The sequence below is a fragment of the Phalangium opilio genome, unplaced genomic scaffold (genome assembly GCF_054372755.1).
Source record: "Phalangium opilio isolate 3A_F unplaced genomic scaffold, DU_Popi_V2 ptg000077l_1, whole genome shotgun sequence".
NCBI classification, from domain to species: domain Eukaryota; kingdom Metazoa; phylum Arthropoda; class Arachnida; order Opiliones; family Phalangiidae; genus Phalangium; species Phalangium opilio.
Genome location: NW_028324185.1, coordinates 11,418,332 through 11,438,258, shown reverse-complemented (window position 1 = coordinate 11,438,258; position 19,927 = coordinate 11,418,332). Strand labels below are relative to the sequence as shown.

The window sequence follows — 19,927 nt, the reverse complement described above, 5'->3', positions numbered from 1 at the left end:
TCATTGTGAAACTTCTAAATGGTGCAACATCTGTATAGCTCGTCGTGAAATTGTTCCTCCAGGAAGTTTGATTGCCACCGCTCGGATCAAGCCATCGCGTCCGGGGAAAAGTTGCTGTATCCGGCCCATACGCCAGCTTTGTCTCGGTAGTTTTGGCTCAGCAAGAAGGACCACATCCCCTTCTTTGAATTCGCGAACTCCATGTACTGGTTTACTAGCATGTGCGGTCTTTAATTCCAACAGGTAGCTTTTACTCCATCGATTCCAAAACTGGTCCAGCAGCATTTGTCTGTAGCGTAGCCTTTTAGTCAGCTGGTTTCGTCCGACTATTGTTGGTACTTGAGAGAAATCTTGACTCGGGATACTCGTTAGACGTCTTCCGATAAGAAAATGGGAAGGGGACAAAGGAGAGGGTTCGCCTATGTCAGTAAAGTTGTATGTGAGGGGCCTGGAATTAATGATGGCTTCAATCTCGATCAAACTAGTGTTCAGCTCCTCATACGTCAAATAACTACGCCCCAGTGTTTTCTTCAGACATTCTTTCACCGATCTTACGAGCCTCTCCCAAAATCCACCCCACCATGCTGCTCGCTCCACGATATGTTTCCAGTGGATGCTTCTTTGGCCCAGGAAGTCTTGGAACTGGTCTTCCGCGATTTTGTTGTAGAGAATCTTTAAGTCCTTCTCAGCTCTTTTGAAGGTCCGAGCGTTGTCTGAATAAACCGTAGATACGAGTCCTCTTCGAGAAATGAATCGGCGAAAAGATAATATGAACTTTTCGGTGCTTAAGTCAGTCACTGCTTCCAGGTGTATGGCTCGAGTCACTCCACAAGTAAAGAGCGCGATGTATGCTTTGTTCTCTCCTTCCTCGCCTCTTATAAACAATGGTCCAGCAAAATCGACGCCGGTGGTAGCAAACGGAGGAGACTCTGTTATTCGATCAGCTGGTAAAGGAGCTGGTACTTGGGCTCCTGGCTTGGTTCGGAATCTTCTGCATCTCCCGCAATGATGGACGATTTTCTTTACAAGCTGTCGTCCTTTAGGAATCCAGAATTCGTCTCGCAACTGGACAAGGGTGCTATCGAGCCCACCGTGTTTGACCATCTCATGCGAATTCCTTGCTATTAACTCCGTTAAGTAATGATCGGCTGGTAACAGGTACGGGTGCTTGAGCCCATAACTTATGGTGGCTAACTGAAGACGTCCCCCAACTCTTATGACTTTATCCTCAAGGAACGGTTGAAACTGAAGTAACTTCGAGGTCTTGGATAATGGTTTCTTCTCAGATAAGCTTTGGTACTCTTCTGCATATGCTTGGCGCTGGATCTCACATATCCAATAGTGTTTGGTGCTTAGGAGCTCTGTAGCGGACAAAGGACCTCTCTGTCTCGAAGATTCGTTGGTCTTTAGATTTTGAATGAAACGTTGGATCCAAGCAGTAGTTCTGTAGATTCGATTTATTCGACTGTATCTTTTGACATCCAAGAGGGGTTCAGGATTCAAATTGCAGAAGAGCGTAACGATCTTCCTTCGTTCGTCCAGCATGATTTCTTCGTCAGGACATGTAGCTGCTTTCGAGGAACTGGGCCATAAATCTTTCTGTTCCGTCAGCCATGGTGGTCCCTTCCACCAAAGGGAGTTTTCTGCTAAGTTCCGGATATGACAACCTCTTGATGCAATATCAGCTGGATTAAGCTTGCCGTCTACATGTGACCATCGACTTGGCTCGGTATGTTGCTGGATAGAAGCGACTCGATTGGCGACGAACGGTTTCCATTGCTTGGATAGACCTCGAATCCAATGCAAAACTATTTCCGAATCTGTCCAAAAACTATAGCTGGATACAGTGCCTTCGAAGACTTGCATCGTGTGGTTTAGAAGTCGGGCTCCTATAACAGCTGCCATGAGTTCTAATCTTGGAATGGTAAGGGCCTTTATGGGTGCAACTCTAGTTTTCGAAGAGACCAATGATACTCCAATGTCTCCATCTTCAGTCTCGTGGCGTAAATACAGGACAGCTCCATAAGCTAATTCGCTAGCGTCGCAGAAAAGATGGAATTCTTGATATACGACCTTGGCGTTGAAACCAGCGTAATACCATCTCGGTACTTTAACCCTGTCGACCAATCTCAGCTCCATGATCCAATCATCCCATGTCTCTTGCACTTCCACTGGTAATTTATCGTCCCATCCGACTCCCTTCACCCATAACGTCTGAAAAAGGCATTTCACTCTGATCAAGAATGGTGATAGCAGACCAATAGGGTCGAAAACTCTCGCCGCTGCCTTCAGGACACCTCGCTTTGTATCTTCTTTGTCTTTCAGTAGGTCGAGCAATGAGGATATGTCGAATGTAAGTAGGTCTTCTTCATGATCCCAGGACATGCCAAGGACTTTGAGCAGGTTAGAGCTTGATACCGTGCCCCGTAGTTTTACGGGTGTACTATCTTCACTCCATAAATCGGTTAGTTCTCGGCAGTTGGTCACCCATTTCCTCAGATTCATGCCAGCGTGACTGAATATCTCCTTTGACACGCGATATACTTCCTTGGCTTCGTCAACGGTCTCTCCCCCCGTGACTAAATCGTCGACGTAGAGTCGTTTCGCCAACATGTCGCTGATTTCAGGATACTGGTGCTCATACTTCTTGAAATGACATCTTAGAGTGGCTGCTAATAGGAACGGACTGGAGGCGACCCCAAATAGAACCCTAGTCATTCGTAAGTGGATGATTTCCAAAGGCTCATCTGACTTGGGCATAGTCTTTATCCATAGGAAACGGACATAATCTCTTTCAACAGGGTCGAGATATATCTGGAGGAAGGCTTTCTCGACATCACTCATCAGGGCGATTCGGTACTGTCTAAACTGGATCAGAATGGTTAGTAAGTCTGGAACCAGGCTGGGCCCAACATGCAGGCAAGAGTTGAGCGAAGGGAATCCCTTCTCATGTGCCGAGGCGTCGTGGACTATTCTCAATTTCGTGGTGGACTTGTCATCTCGGATGACAGGGAAATGAGGCAAGTAGTGTAGCCCTTCCTTTTGGTCTATATTTTGCTCAGGAACGTGTTCTGCGAAGCCTTGGTCCAACATCTCGGATACAGCGTCTTGATATCTCATATAGAGGACAGGATCTTGTTTTAGCTTCTTGACTAAGCCTTCGAGCCTCCTTTTGGATAGGGCCATATTGCTGCCAATTTTATCTTGATTGTTCTTCCATGGTAGTCGAACTGTATATCTTCCGGCGCCGAAGGTGAGAGTCTTCTCGTGGTTAACCAATACTTCGTCTTCAGACTTCGATGATACGGATTCCTCTGTTATTCCAAGAGACTCAATCTCCCAAAAGGCTTTTAATGATGCTGCTATCTCGGTCTCTTGAACGCTGACTTTCATGACTTGGATAGAATTAACAGATAACGACGTACTTTGTGCCCCATGAACCGACCAGCCAAAGATGCTTTTCACCGCTACCAAAGATTCGTCCATGCGCTTATTCTCTCCGGTATTTAACGCCCAAAAGTAATCGACTCCGATCAATACCAGGACCTCTTGTGAAACTGGTATCCCATTGACCTCGGTTATGTCGCTCAGGGGTAGATTGCTGTCTTCCATGTACCTCCGTATTCCATTTCCAGGTACCGTGACCATCGCTCCGCTAATGACTGGTACTTCTAAGGCTTCAATATCCGCAAACGCCTCAGGATTCGTGGTACTTCTCAATGTCAGTTTTACCCTTTTTCTGGTAACTCGTTCAGGTTTCTCTTTCCCGAATGGGAAAACATCGACAACTTCCTCCTTTACGTCTGGAAGGTTTAGACGGCGTCGCAAATTCCCTTGAATAAACGTTCCTTCGCTGGCTCCATCGAACAGGCATCTGACCGGTACTCTGGAGTTTTCACCCTCTGCGTATGCGACCACTGTCTGAAGTAGTAGTCGTTGGGATAAGTCTCTCTCACATTGTGGCATAATGGTACTCATCGCCATGGTACGTTTCTCTGGTTGCGACCTGTCTTCCGACTCTGAACTGATACTTTTAGGCTCAGATTGATCTTCGAACTGTTTACGGCAAATTGACTCATGGTGTTTCCTTTGACAATGTCCACATCTGACTCCTGATGGACAGCGACGCGCCATGTGACCTTGGGCTAGACAAACGAAACATCGATTTTGGCTCTTGATGAGTTCCGTCTTCTGGTCTATCGATAATGCTCGACATTCTCTCGTAGGATGTTGTGAATCACCACAGTACATGCAGGACTTGCTCAATGCTGTTTTGAGTACTGCTGTTGTAGAAGGCTTGTTCCTAAGATTACGGTAATGTTTGGAATGGCTGGACTCGTTCTTGGCATTGTTGCTAGTCCATCGGCTATTGAATGCTGTATATTTCTCGTCCTCGTCTTTACGAAGAGATGTGGCTCGTTCCCTGCTTTCCACTTCCCGCTTAAGATACTCTAGCAAGGTTCGCCCGCTCTGCTCTTCATCGTCATACCGCCTATTGTACTCCAGTAGAATCTCATGCGGCAAAACTTGCGTTAAGATAGGATAGAGAAAGGTGCCATACGTTTTTACGGACGTTCCCAAAGCCTCTAGACTCTTCACTTGAATTTCGCTGGTGTCATAAAGATGTCTTAACGATGTTACATCCGACGCTCTTTTAACCGGCTGAAGATGTAAAAGCTTCACCATGTGTGTGTTAATTGCATCCGATCTTTTGCCAAAACGGTCGCTCAACTTCTCTATCACGGCTTCGTAATTTTCTTCTGATAAAGTATATCCTCCTATTGCTGACAACGCTGGGCCCTCAAGGAAGGATTTAAGATAGGTGAATTTATCCACCGCCGCTAGCGTAGGATTCTCGTGAATTGAAGCCTCGAATTGACCCCAGAAATTCTGCCACTCGGCTAGATCTCCATTGTACTTTGGAATGTTTAATCTTGGTAGTTTTACGGTTGCCGACCTGTTGCTATTTCTCTCTTGGGTGCTAGTCTCGTGCAGGATGACTTCTGATGGTCTTTCTACCACTGCAGCTGTTATGGCCTTTGTTGCTCGTGCCGTCCAAACAATGATCTTCTCGGCATAGTCCTCCGCTGAATCCACCTCGGCTTCGATGTCTGTCTCGTCCGTCATCGACTGTATTTGTGTATTTAGCTGGTTAAGACTGATGTTCTTGCCTTTTAATTGCTCCAGTAATTCTCCCAAGGCTTCTCGGTCCGGATTCTCATCTCGCAGACACATCTCGATCTTATTCAATTGTACTGTCGTTCGCTGGCGAATAACCTTTCTTGATTTTTTAATGGTCTCCATAGGTAGGTTAGGCATGTAAGATCCTCAAGTATAATAGTTCTTCCGATGAATTCCTCAGATTCAGCGGCTCATGAACTCTCGTATTACTAGTCCACTAATTTCTCGTTCTCAAAGTTCTCACTCCCGGGTTTCGGCACCAAAATGTAGCGAACTAATAAGCCTTACACGCGAAAACCAAACCAAACTCAACTTCAATAATAACAGAGCTTTATTGAGATCATTAAAAAATTAAACTAACAGTCCATTTTCATACTGCGCGTTATAAAATCGGGATTAATTTACAATCAAAGAACTCTATCCGTTAACTCCTCAAGCAACTCTAATCTTCGTTGTTTTACACCGCTTGTTATATACAAGTTATATAAAAGTTACAAAAAATAGCATCTAGTTTTTTACAGTTCAAGTTGCGACAGGTGTTGAACGCACTAAGTTTCCCTTAGCGCTAGTGGTATTATTTTGGTGTATCTTTAAGATATTGTGTACATTTTGGATATAATGTGTTGGTAATTCTATAGGTTCTGCAAGCTCTTTCTACACACACCTGTAATGTTATACTGTATTTGATTTTGAGGTCTCCATGTATGCTTATGTCATACTAAAGAACTTGATTAGGTTTACGTCGTTTATTGAAAACTAGACTACGATGATGTTCTAGGTGTACTAGTGTTTTGTGTATTGGTTATTGAGTTACTATGTTAAAACAATAGTACATTTTAATATCATAAAAGTGGTATTACGGCAGTTTTTACACAATTTAGTCGCACATCAATAAGCTATATTTAGTTAAAATGAACAAATATTACTAAAAAAAACTCGGAACATAAGGATTACACTAGTTTTGATACGACTTGAAGAATAGGTACAATTACTTGAGTTAAAATGCAAAATATTACTAAAAAACATGAGAAAATACGATTCACATAGATTTTGATACGATTTGACGAATAAGCACAATTAGGTCGTTATTAAACTAAAATCCTCATAGGATTGACTGAACAATATATTTCTTCATACACGCTAAAAACATCATCAAAAAATAAAAATTATTTTGGCTTTGAAAGCAAAACAATAGACTAAAATGGAAAATTAATACAAAAACAATACTAATTGTTTATACTAATAGACTAAAATGCAAAATTAATACAAATTAAAAAAATCATAGTACAAGTTGACATTTACATATACAATCACAGAAAATATAACAATATTACCACATGCGAGCTTATTAAGCACATATATTTACATGTTCCTTCATAGAAAATATAGCAATATTACTACATGCGAGATTATTAAGTGCATATATTTTGCATAAACACGTAATATAGCAGTATTATGTTACATGATGATTGAGCATATATACAGGCCTGTACCTTTGAGTACTCTTTAAAAAATAAGAATTATAATGGTTACGATTTTGTGAATAAATACAAATACTAGGTTTTATACTATTAAACTAAACTTCTCATACGATAGACAAAAAATGTTTTCCATAAGAATTTTGCAGACAAAATTACTGAAATATGCTTAAATGCACAAATATTACTAAAATCGCTGCGTATTCGATAAAATGTTGTTTCATGCTAAAAGTAGAAATACAAAAATATTACCAAAAATTATACTTTAAATATTCTTTAAAAGACTGATTCATGTATCGAAATATAAAACCAACACATGTTAAAAAAGTCAATGATTCTATTTAATATAACCGTAGGGGCAGTTTTATAATCGGGTAGAATTCTAACTTTATCCATTACGACCTTATATGTTTTAGTCTGAGTGAAAGTGATCAGAGTATGATCTGGAAGACGTCTGATTTGTGGGCCAATAGGGACTTGAACCGAGTTCAGTAGAGATTCACCTTATATAATATTCGGTAGAGGCGTTTAAATAAAATCCTTTAACTTTTATGATATTAGTTTTAGTGCCAGTTTTAGGGTCTAGAATGTCCATAGAATAGTTCTTGGGTCCAGCACTCCCCCATTCACAAATATACGCATCTTGACCATAGGGTTCTAATTCATTTTTTAGTTCCCCTAAATAATCGCCTGTGGGTAGCAAATGAGCGCCGTCTGGGGAGAGGTATACTAAACTATCCGTGTCATAATAAAAACAAAGGTCACCGACCTTTTCAAGATGCTTTAATAAATGTAATCGCGCCATAGCTGTTGTGTAACAAGCGATAACCACGTTTGTGTGTTTGTGCACAATCTCGTTTTCTAGAATGTGTTCGTACTTTACTAGTACGGTGTTTTCGTTGATTGTTAATAGACTTTTAACCTCTATATCAGGATTTAATATTAAGCCGTATAATTTGTGGGCATCTTTGATTAATTCGGTAGAGGTGTGTCTTGTTTTTTGGCCAAATTTACCCCAAAAAGAGTTGAGCATAAGTTTGATAAGACATCTCAGGCCTTCATTTTTCTCTACTTTAGTGATATCCAGTTCTACACCCTCTTCGTCTTTGAAGTTTTTGATATATTCCTCTTTGTCTTCTTGAGTCTGGCAATCTGCTGGAAAGCCGCTAGCTTGGGTTTTATACTCTAAAAAGGTATTAACGTAATCTTTAAACAGTCCTCCCTGTTTTGTTTCGGGGTCGTATTTCGTCACTTTGTATGACCAAGCCTCGTACATTCGTGTAACCGTTCTCTACTGCATGGCGTAGTTCGTCGACTACCCATGTTTCTCGCAATTCTCTTTTTTCAGGAGTATGTTCTCAATCACCTTGAAACTGGGTTTTACAACATGTGTAGCATAATGGAAATGTTAGTTTTCCGTTAATACGAGCGGGCAGAACGGGATGAATTAGGTTTCGGGCTGGTAATACGTCGCATTTAAGAAAACCATGAAACGAAAATATGTCAGGAATGTTGTCTAATATTATTTCAGGATGGCCTAAAGGTATCTTGGATGTTTTGTTGATGAAAGGGTATAAACTTGTGAAATCCACGTAATAAATACACTCTGATCCTGTTGTTTTATGGTATAGTTTTGTTGAGCAACATCTCCCCCCAAAGAATGCATCACGGGGGTCTAATCTTTTTACTATTTTAGGCATAATATCATTATGGTTTAAAAACTCTATTATTTCGGGCTTATTGGCTTTTTCCTTCTGCCATTCACACTCCCATTTGACATTTACTTTATAATTGAGAAATTCTAATTTGTCTAACATGATCATGCTTCTAATATATCTAGAATTCAAAGTCAGTGCCGGGTCTCCGTGCAACGGCTTGTTTCTGTTTAAGGGAAAGTGTATTTTACACCGATGATAGAAACACCCCCAGTACTCGAATATTTCCTGGTTGATTTCGCAAAAACCATCTACTTTGAGTTTTTGAATTCTGATTTCTCTCCCTCTAAAGGAGGACTGAATCGATATATTTCGTTTGTGCGCGGTCCACTCCAGCCATTCTATAGCTCCTATTGACTGATTTTCGCTAAGTCTATAATAATTAGCAGGTATGATACCTATAGTATCGGGTTTAAGATAATTCCTGCGAAATATGTAAGAGCAAACGCCTGGAAGAGTAATTGCGCCGCAATTAAATGGATCTACGCCCGTTACTTTAAAGAGTAGTGTACGAAAAGTTATACATCCAAGGAATAGTAAAATTGTGTCGTTCTCACAATAATAATTGAGTTCCTTCACAAAGTCGAAACCTTTACCTTTACTATCTTCAGAGCTATGCCATTTTAAGAAGGCATCTAAATTTTTCCTTGTAAAATATTGACAACCATAAGCTTCGATGGGGGGCAGATTAGTTTCTATAACATAGTTGGTTTCATCCTGTCTATCTACATCAAAATTGTGTTCTATTACATTGAATAAAAAATGTGGAAAATACCCTTTGGCTGCGTCGGGTATACCAAAAGTAGCGGGAAACTTTGCTAAAGCTACAGGGATGAAATTATAAGAATCCAGAAATAGCAAGTTAAACAATTTCATTTCTAAAATTCGAGTTCCGTTAATTTTCAAAGACGGAACGAATTATTCATCTCGATTAATGATTTCTCTATTTAGTAACTGATTATCATAATTACTGCCATAGTGAGAGAGTATAATGACGTTCTTAACGGCATGCAATTGCATTAAATAATCTAAAAATAAAGATGTAGGATTACCGCCTGAAAATTGTTGTTTACGCTTACCAAACTGACTACACATAATACAGTTAAAATTTAGGGACGTTTCATCTATACAAAACGCACACACGGTTATACTGACTAACAGGATAGCCTGGTGCTCGTAGGCTCCTAACTTTTCCTGACACACCTTCGTTTGTACGCATTCTACGTCAAAGAAAATATACATAAGGTTGGGCTGATTAGGTTTAGGTTTCTTAATGGATGGCACTTTCCGAGGTTTATCTTTGATAACCTGAATATAACACAAGTGATTGCTGGGCTGATATTTCTTACAGACCTGACAAAATATCTCGTCACACGTATGCATCTCAGTTCTTCGGGAGAAATCAATAATTTTTAAGCAATCTCTACAGTGAAAAAGACGCTCACATAGCGGCTTTTTATTGCTGGAAGATGCTAAGTGACTCTGATAGCAATCGTCGCCTAAGAACTTTCGTAAACAAGATTCACAAGCTATCTTGGGGCCTTGGCAGATAGTGGGTCTTCACGTCTGATAAATAATAACGTTCCAAATTTCTCTAACAGGTCATAAAAACCATTGTACATTTTTCAAAAAAAAATGCTACCTTAAGCTAACGAAATTTCTTAATAGACACGCCCACGTTATTCAATCATTTAACAAAAGCATGATTTATTGCTTATCAGTCATCAGATGTTTTCTCACTATGCATTTTCGGACCCATGTCTGTTAATAGTTTACCAATTTTATAATAAAAGAACGTTGGTTTTTTATGTCAAATAAATTGTCAACAAAAGAGCGGCCTATAAATAGATTTTTCGTATAAACACCGCAAATAAGGGACACTGCTTTATTGGGGTAATAAATGAAAAACATTGTGCGTAAAGCGTTTCTAGAGATTCTCAACTATGGTAGTATCTTTGATATCTTCATATTGTATACTTTTCAAAAAGTTACTTTTAACTCTACCTTAAGTTAACCTAGGACCAGATAGTTTCTCACTGCCAGGAATAACACTATGATTGAGTAGGAGAGAAGTAGGTCTATTCAATTAAAAAAGCAATGAATCACAAAATAAATTCCAACGATAACAAATGGTTCGATCACCCACCATTGCCTGAACGTGTTTACGGAATAGGTAATAAAATATTTTTAATCAGCCCGATGGCAACTAGACACTTAAATATAACATATTTAATTCCTTACGAGACCTTTGAAGCATTTAATTTTAAAAATGTTAACGCATTCGTATCATGGGGACGATAGAGTCAAGGGATTTCTCTTATCATTCATTAATAAAAAACGGCACACAACAACGTTTCGTCTTCTAACGTTTATTTGTAAACCCTAATTAAATAAACCTGTTAACCTCACTAAAAAATCAGAGACTTTGTGAGAATGACTGAAATAAACAAGGATTTGAGCATGATTTTTCCACCAAAGTATTCTTAATCTCGTCAAAGTTCTGATTAGGCGTAAATATCTGGCAAGTACTGTTTTACTCTACCCAACTTGTTAACAATGTTGAACCCCCAACCAGTATTTAAGATCGGCTTAAGAGACTTCATCGAGCGGGAAAATCACAATATATTGTATGGTTTGCGATAAAAAAGGTTAAAAAATGTACTGTTTTTTAACAAATGTTTTGATTAATCCTAGATTGATACAGCGTTTACTTGAGATGTAAGCACTGAAAGTTTTTGATTTAGCTGACAGATTGAAGGTAAAATGGGGTATTTAGGATAGCTTTGTTACATTATTTGCTACGTTAAAGATGATCAAAGAGCGTTATTTCGTGCATCTTTAAAAAAAAGAACGAAATTAGTCTCCTAGTCTATAGTTCTGGAAAAATACTCATATATTTTCATGGTTTCGGTTAACGCATCAAAAAGGCCTTTCAAACTTGTCAGGATAATGCCTTCAAGGCAAACACCTAGAATCAAATGTTTCGTGGTAGGAAGATTCACCAATTAACAAAGCAATAAATCACAAAATAAATTCCATTCATAACAATACAAATGGTTCGGCCATGCCCCTAAACCCATTAAGACACGCAGGGATCGACGTGTTTAAGTAAAAATAAAAACGGATGGGGATAAATCCTTTTGTTATGGATCAAGTTCGACCTCTTCCTCCTAACCCTCATAAAACCAAGTGGGTGGTTAAATTAAAGAAAGGACAATAAATTCCAATGTAACTAAAAAAATCTATGATCATCAGACAACAATCGAGGGAAGCACCACCCTAAAGTCAAGTTCTGAACATCTCAACAATAAGCGACCCTAACCACTAATAATAGTGTTAAAGCAGGCGTCAAATTTTGTAACTATTGGTGTAAAAACCAGTATTTTTCATGATATTCAAATGTATTATTAAGGAACATTTTTAATGACGTAACTGAATGTTTAAATTTAACCATTTCGTAAGATTTCTCTCTTTTTGTTAGTTCATTTGTATTTTTCTGTTTGTAACCACTCTCGTATTGTATCTAGACTCTTGTGCCATGGAGGGGGGTCGTACCCAAGCCCTGGCGGCTTAATGACCCTATCCCTCGAGCCTTATTAAATAAATAAATAAATAAATTGCAACGATAAGAGTAAAGCTAGTTTTGAGGTATAGAAAATTTAATTCTTTAAGTATGTAACAACCTCTAGTTATGTATTGAAATTAATGATTCTGAAATAAATGAAAATATGCTTTTCATCGAATCATTTTGATAAATATTGCGAAAATCATCGCAACGTTTTTAGTCATGTGATCTGTTTTTCAAATGACTCGTTTCGTCATTTTAAGGCAACTAAAGAAACAAAGTGAGTTGGATTAACTGAAGTCAGTACTTTTTCAAATTTTGTATGCAATGCTTTGGGGAATTTAGGAAACCCAAATAAGCATTTTTATAGAAAATGTTGGGTATAATATTTCCTTCTATTGCTAGAAAACCACGATTCATGCACTGGCATTAGCTAAATGACACTCTGTGTTGTACTTCGAACTTTTCGCTGGTGCTATATTCTGTTTTAGTATATAGGGATGTATGTCTTTTCTAAAGGTGTTAGTTAAAATCTGTGTTTTTCCCTAGAACAGTGTAAATAGCAGTGAAATTCTAGTGTGAAACTATGTAAATGATTCGACATTGTAAACATATACTTTGGTATTTTAATACTCGTGCTCGAATTGATTGAAGTTTCCCTATAAATATTTTGGTTAATTAGCTTAGTCTTTGTTATAGTAAAAGGTTGCTATACTAGTTTCTGCGAAGAGGGGGGGGGTCAAGAGGTAATAAATTTTTATATAAATAGAAAAAAATTGGTGGAATTTTGCTAAATCAAAAGTGTTTTTGGTGAAACATAGAGTAATTTTGATAAATTTAGCTAAAATTTACCGAAACGTTTTTAATCATTTGAAATGTTTTTCAAATGACTCGTTTCGTGTTGCTAAAATGCAATGTACATGACTGTTTTCGTTTCGGTGGATTATTCATTTCCCCATGTATTCCTATGGGATTTTAGGAATTTTAAATTATCGTTTTCGTGTCGGTCAATTGTAACGTAGTTGATCAAAACGTTTCGATTGTTTTTTACTTCTAGCTCGAAATGCGTTGTGAATGATGCTTTTTTCAATACCGTTTTACGTCTTCCACAAATTTTTGATTACGTTGCCAATAATTTTGATAGATATAGTACGTTTAGGTTAATGTTTCGGTTTAATGATATATTGCCTTTCTGTTGACGCAACGGAAACATCCTAAACTTGTTGAGACTTGTCCTAATAATGCACTCGGGGCAACCACCTGTAATCAATTAAATGCTTGATCCCCCTTGTAGGATGTGTCACCGCCCCCCTCAATGACATAAACTTGGACCTAACACATTTGTGTGAGTTATAAATCACTCTAAATATAAATTCCATTGATTCAATACAAATGGTTCGACCCCTCCCCCCAAAGCCATTAATACACGCCTGGACATGTTTACATATAAATAAAAACTAGATGGGGATAAAGGTTTAACCCCCCCCCCCTTTAATAAAACCTGGTGGGTGGTCCAATTAATGAAAAATAAATTACATTGATAGTAATGCAAGGAATCTAGTGGCACTGCCACCCCCCCAAAGCCCTTTAGACACGTTTGAATAGGTTTACGTATAAATAGAAACAGATGGGGATAAATTCTTATGTTATGAATCAAGATCTACCTCATCCTCCCCCTTAATGTCATATAATATGTACCTGTTGGGTGTCCAAAAGGGAATTTTGTAAACTATAGAGAGTCATTTCACTTCCGAACTCTGGAGAGAAAGGTTGTTGACAAGGTTTGTAACAAATCATGTGTTACGGTATATGTAATTCTTTTTTGGTTAAAATGTGTGCTAAATAGAAAATATACGAAACAGTCAAGCTATATTTGAGTGTACTTTTGTTTGGATCAGCATTTTAACTACTCATCAACTACCAAATCGTATGAAAACTAATGTGAACCTAATTTTCTGACTTTTTAGTAATATTTGTTCATTTTAACTAATTACCAGCTACCAAGTTGTGTAAAACCTGCCGTATTTCTTCTTTCTTGATACTAAAATGTATCGTTTTAACCCAGTAACTCGTTTTCTAACCAAGACAAAACAAGAGAACACCTAGAACCGCATCGTAGCTTAATTTGTACCTTTTTTCAATGTAAACCATATCTCACTTTAAACTAGTTCTTTAATATAAGACCTTAAAATCATACAGAGAGTAGCATTACAGGATGGGTGTGTGTGTAGAAAGGGTCTATTGAACATATAGAATTACCCGTAAATTATAACCTAACTGTACACAATATCCTAAAGATACACCTAATAATAACAATACAAAACATGAGTACAATTAGAACCGCGTCGTAGCTTAATTTGTATCTTTTGCAATGTAAACCTAATCTAGTTCTTTAGTATGACATAAGCATCCATGGAGACCTCAAAATCGTACATCATTACGGGAAGGGTGTGTGTAGAAAAGGCCTATTGAACCTATAGAATTACCAAGAAATCAACCCCTTAATGTACACAATATCCTAAAGATACACCAAAATAATACCACTATGGACACACTGAGCGCCTTCACCAAGTCACATGACGTCGTACCAATACACGCAAAAATAAATTCAAAATTCCCGCCAACACCATTACGTGACACTTGACGTTGTCAATTCCTCCCAACCCCACCCCCTCAGGCACGATACACACTTGGCGATAGTAATAATCAACTAAATCTCCAGCCACAACTAGGGGGCTTTACAATTCAAATTTCCCACCAACAACATCACGTGATACGTGACGTCATCAATTGCACCCCCTTGCAATTTCCTTCCCTTCTGGCGCACCACCGCCTAGAGAGAAGAACGAAAAGGGGGAAGTAATGAACCCCCTCCTCCTCACAGTACCACCGTATGGCGACAATCTTGTCGCCATACGGTGGTCTATATTCTCTGTCAACTGGAGAAACTCATCGTTTTGTTTTTTAGACTTGGGTAAACCAAGTCCTTTTTATATAATTTGGAAAAGGCATATTATAATTCGAGAAAGGTTATTTTATTTCGGAAGTAGATAATTGTAAACATTATTTTTTTTGGAAAAGGCGTAACATTGGGGACAGTCTCTAGCAATATGATCTGCAGAATTGCATACAAGGCATTTAGGAAAAAAATCTGAAGGGGTGCGAGAAGAAGATTAAATCGTACTTATCCAGCACGTTCATTCATTCTGCAATTTTCGCTTGAAGAGAGCGGGTCTTTGAAACTGATTTACCATGGAGACAATCGAAGGAAAGAGATCTGGTTCCGCCGTGTATGATTACGACGATTTTGGATACGTCAAGAACAAAGGTTCGAGAGGAGGTAACATGGATTTAAGATGTTGGAGGAAAGGGGTACTTCCAGATGCAGATGACGGTAAAGCGTGCCGTGCAACTGCGACAGTCAATGACGGGATTTTGGTCATGAAAAAAAAATCATAATCACGGGGCAGATTTAGAGGAGCTGGAAAACGCGAAGCTAAAATCACAGCTGAAAAGAAGGTGGTTAGAAGAGCCGGAAAAGCTTCCAAGCGTTCTATTTGCCGAAGAAATTGCCACTGGAAGGTAAGCTATTACAATATAGATTTAGTTAAGGTGTTGGCTTGTTTTAAATTATTGGCTCATCTCTTCTTGTTGCTCCCACAGCAAACAAAAGTACATTGCGGGGTGTAAAGTTTTAGGATTGGTCTTTACTCGAAAGTCGAAATTATTATTTACAGGTTTTTGGTTTTAAAATTTTAAGTTTATTTTCATTTTAAACGCCCGGGTTTGGTTTAGGGGCTCGCTACTTTCTCGCAATAGACCTTTTCGCAAATTTATGCGCGCATGCGCTTGTCGTTCTTCGTGGATAAAATAGCAGACGACGTTATCGGCATATGGAGAAATGGCTGGGGTTGTAGATAACCCTGTTAATTTAAATCAAATTGGAGAAAACATATGTACATAGAAGCTTTAAAAAATCAAAACATCGAAAATATTTCCCGTAATAGCCAAGGCTGTGTCGGGTTTGGAAAAAACTGTTTAAGTAGCTACGGAAGAATCTTCAAAATTGAAAGCAATCACCAATGTTGAGAAAAAACGAATACCTGTGGTAAAAGCTATTTCAAAAGTATGCATTAGAGAGTTAACCTTTGAAGCAAGTTCATCCGCCCAAGACATCAGCTTAATGCCTGCTACTGAAATTGCTTCAAAGTTTAAAGAGTTTTGCATAAGCAAAGTAGGGGATGAGTACAAACTAAAATTAAACTCCCCCTATTATTTAAAAATTATGGGTGAAATGGCAATTAAAAACTAACCTGGGCTGATTTTGTTATTTTTACTGGTACCAAAGAGGCCAGCTGGGTTTATACAGGGTGTTTCTGGAAAGTCTGGCACAAATTAACAGGCATGTTCCTTGAGTCAAAAGGAGTCCGAAAGGTCCTATGTAGTTTTGGGGTAAAGCGCTCCGTGGCGAAGTTATGGGCTCTCAAAAGTAGGCCGAAAAACAAGGAGATTTTGCAGAATTATAGCACTAGTATTGTGGTTTTGACCCAATTGTTTTCGATTACTGAGCATAAGGCAATGATCGAAATAAGTTCAAACCTAGTGGAAGACCGTGAACGTGTTAAACGGCCAAAAGCGTTAATCCCTTTGTTTTTATTAATGATTGTAATTAAAGGTAAGGAAAGTAGCTCAGATATCGGTTACTTGTTTGTTCAGATGTACTGGTAACTGACCAGTCTTTAATTCTTTATTTCAATTAGACACATTACTTTTACAATAATTCGAATGAACCCTTTAAATTTTGCAATAAATCGAAAGAACCCCTTAAATTTTACATCAAATCGAAAGAACCCCTTAAATTTTACATCAAATCGAAAGAACCCCTTAAATTTTACATCAAATCGAAAGAACCCCTTAAATTTTACAATAAATCGAATCAATTCCATTAATTTTACAATAATTGCAATCGAATCCCATTAATTTTACAATAATTGCAATCGAATCCCATTAATTTTACAATAATTGCAATCGAATCCCATTAATTTTACAATAATTGCAATCGAATCCCATTAATTTTACAATAATTGCAATCGAATCCCATTAATTTTACAATAATTGCAATCGAATCCCATTAATTTTACAATAATTGCAATCGAATCCCATTAATTTTACAATAATTGCAATCGAATCCCATTAATTTTACAATAATTGCAATCGAATCCCATTAATTTTACAATAATTGCAATCGAATCCCATTAATTTTACAATAATTGCAATCGAATCCCATTACTTTTACAATAATTCTAATGAACCCCATTACTTTTACTATAATCCGAATGAAACCCAATTACATTGTTCTACAAATATTCTTCAAAATGGGCACCATCAACGTTTAAGCAAACTTGAGCGCGTCGTTTGAAAGATTCACGAACACGTTCGAAGACCCCTGGCGTGTTACGGATGCTATCACATCCATCAATTATCCTTTGTCGTAAGTCTTCGACATCGCGAACTTCCCTTCGGTATACCAAGTCCTTGAGATGGCCCCAAAGAAAAAAATCGCATGGGTTGAGATCGGGAGATCTTGCTGGCCACGCAACAGTTCCGCCTCGGCCTATCCACCTCCGGCGAAATGCATTCGTGAAGTAGACCATGATTGGTTCCTGATACGCTTCCAAATGTGCACGTACGCCATGAAGCACGTTAAGGTACACACGTACATTTAAGCCGTCTGTAAAAAACCTACAGAATGCAGAGTACTCAGATATGCATCTTATTTATAAACTGGCTCGGGGAAATGCGGTTGAAGCTCGGCGCTTGTACCAGGAGCACTTTCCTCAACGACAAGTTCCCAATCGACAAACATTTACGGCAGTCGACAGACGCTTGAGAGAAACTTCAACCGTCTGGACCTGAACCGCGTGCGGCGATTGTTCCCGAGGATGTAGAGGACACCGTTTTGACAATTTTCGAAGATGATCCAACAACCAGTACCAGGAACGTCGGGCAGCAATTGGGCGTTAACCATGTACTCGTCTGGAAAATCCTTCCAGGACATCAATTCCACCCATACCATTTGCAAACGGTACAAGCTTTAAACGAAGCTGTTTATCCGAGACGGGTCGATTTCTGCCAGTGGTTTGTGGCACTGGTAAATGACTTAGACTTTCCGCGTAATTTTCTAGTTTCCGACGAGGCCAATTTCTCGCGTGACGGGATACTTAATTTACATAACTATCACGAGTTTAAGCAACAAAACCCGCACGCGACCACTGTCATGAAACATCAAGTTCAGTTTAATTTGAACGTCTGGTGCGGCATTGTAGGAGATAATTTAATTGGAACTAACTTTTTGCAACCGAGGCTAAATGGGGAGGCGCACTTGACCTTTCTGCGTGACAATTTACCGGAGCTTTTAGAACATGTACCTTTACGACTGCGACAAATAATGTGGTTCATGCACGATGGCGCACCGCCCCATTTTAGTCTTCAAGTTAGAACATATCTTGATGTCGCGTTTCCCCGGAGGTGGATAGGTCGAAGCGGAACTGTTGCGTGGCCAGCAAGATCTCCCGATTTCAACCCATGCGATTTTTTTCTTTCGGGCCATCTCAAGGACTTGGTATACCGAAGTGAAGTTCGCGATGTCGAAGACTTACGACAAAGGATAATTGATGGATGTGATAGCATCCGTAACATGCCAGGAATCTTCGAACGTGTTCGTGAATCTTTCAAACGACGCGCTCAAGTTTGCTTAAACGTTGATGGTGCCCATTTTGAAGAATATTTGTAGAACAATGTAATTGGGTTTCATTCGAATTATTGTAAAAGTAATGGGGTTCGATTCAAATTATTGTAAAATTAATGGAATCGATTCGATTTATTGTAAAATTTAAGGGGTTCATTCGAATTATTGTAAAATTTAAGGGGTTCATTCGAATTATTGTAGAAGTAATGTGTCTAATTGAAATAAAGAATTAAAGACTGGTCAGTTACCAGTACATCTGAACAAACAAGTAACCGATATCTACTTTCCTTACCTTTAATTACAATCATTAATAAAAACAAAGGGATTAACGCTTTTGGCCGTTTAACACGTTCACGGTCTTCCACTAGGTTTGAACTTATTTCGATCATTGCCTTATGCTCAGTAATCGAAAACAATTGGGTCAAAACCACAATACTAGTGCTATAATTCTGCAAAATCTCCTTGTTTTTCGGCCTACTTTTGAGAGCCCATAACTTCGCAACGGAGCGCTTTACCCCAAAACGTCATAGGACCTTTCGGACTCCTTTTGACTCAAGGAACATGCCTGTTAATTTGTGCCAGACTTTCCAGAAACACCCTGTATAGAACGGATTCAGTTTGATCCAGATTTGTGGAAAGGTATAGAGGATAGGCTTATCAGTTTTTATAGGCAATACATTGTTCCATATGTGATTGAAAATGGTTCCTAATATTGTGATACTAATTTCTTAGTCAATAGTGAAAAGTGATATTTACTAAAAAGCAATATTTTAATGAAAAACCAAACTAGGTTTAAACATTTGGATATAGTTTTCACTGAACGAAATGGTACATGTAACGCATAATGTTCCTATTGCGGAACTACTGGTTTATTGATGTTTGTTAGGTTTGCACACACACTGAAAATTTTACTAATTAATTTAACTTGTGTTATTGGAAACACACCATCTCTCTATTCTTCTTGTTTCAATTACTTCTTCTTCGCTTAACTGAACTTCATGTTTTAGGAAAGGAGGGATATTCAAGGTGCATTCCTTGCGCTGCAACAAATCTTCTATGGTAAAACCTTTATCAGCCATAATATTGTCTCCTGATTCTAGCAACGTAAGAATGCCAGATTTCTCTACTAAACATTTATCCGAAACTCGGCCACCCCAACCAACAGACACAGAAGATATAACACCTCCAGGAGTAATACCAATTAAAACTTTGGCGGTGTTGTGATGTTTATAAAAAGAAT

General features: G+C 38.6%; 1 protein-coding gene across 1 annotated transcript; it reads right to left on the bottom strand.

Annotated features, from left to right (window-relative positions):
• LOC149658483 (uncharacterized) lies at positions 1-5,235 on the bottom strand. Its single transcript, XM_089844756.1, has one exon. It carries the CDS (start codon positions 5,233-5,235, stop codon positions 1-3), a length of 5,235 nt encoding a protein of 1,744 aa, XP_089700882.1.
• Positions 5,236-19,927: the final 14,692 nt, after the last annotated feature.

Coding starts and splice junctions, on each gene's coding strand:
- LOC149658483 (XM_089844756.1), bottom strand. CDS start 5,235: ATGTGTCTGCGAGATGAGAATCCGGACCGAGAAGCCTTGGGAGAATTA.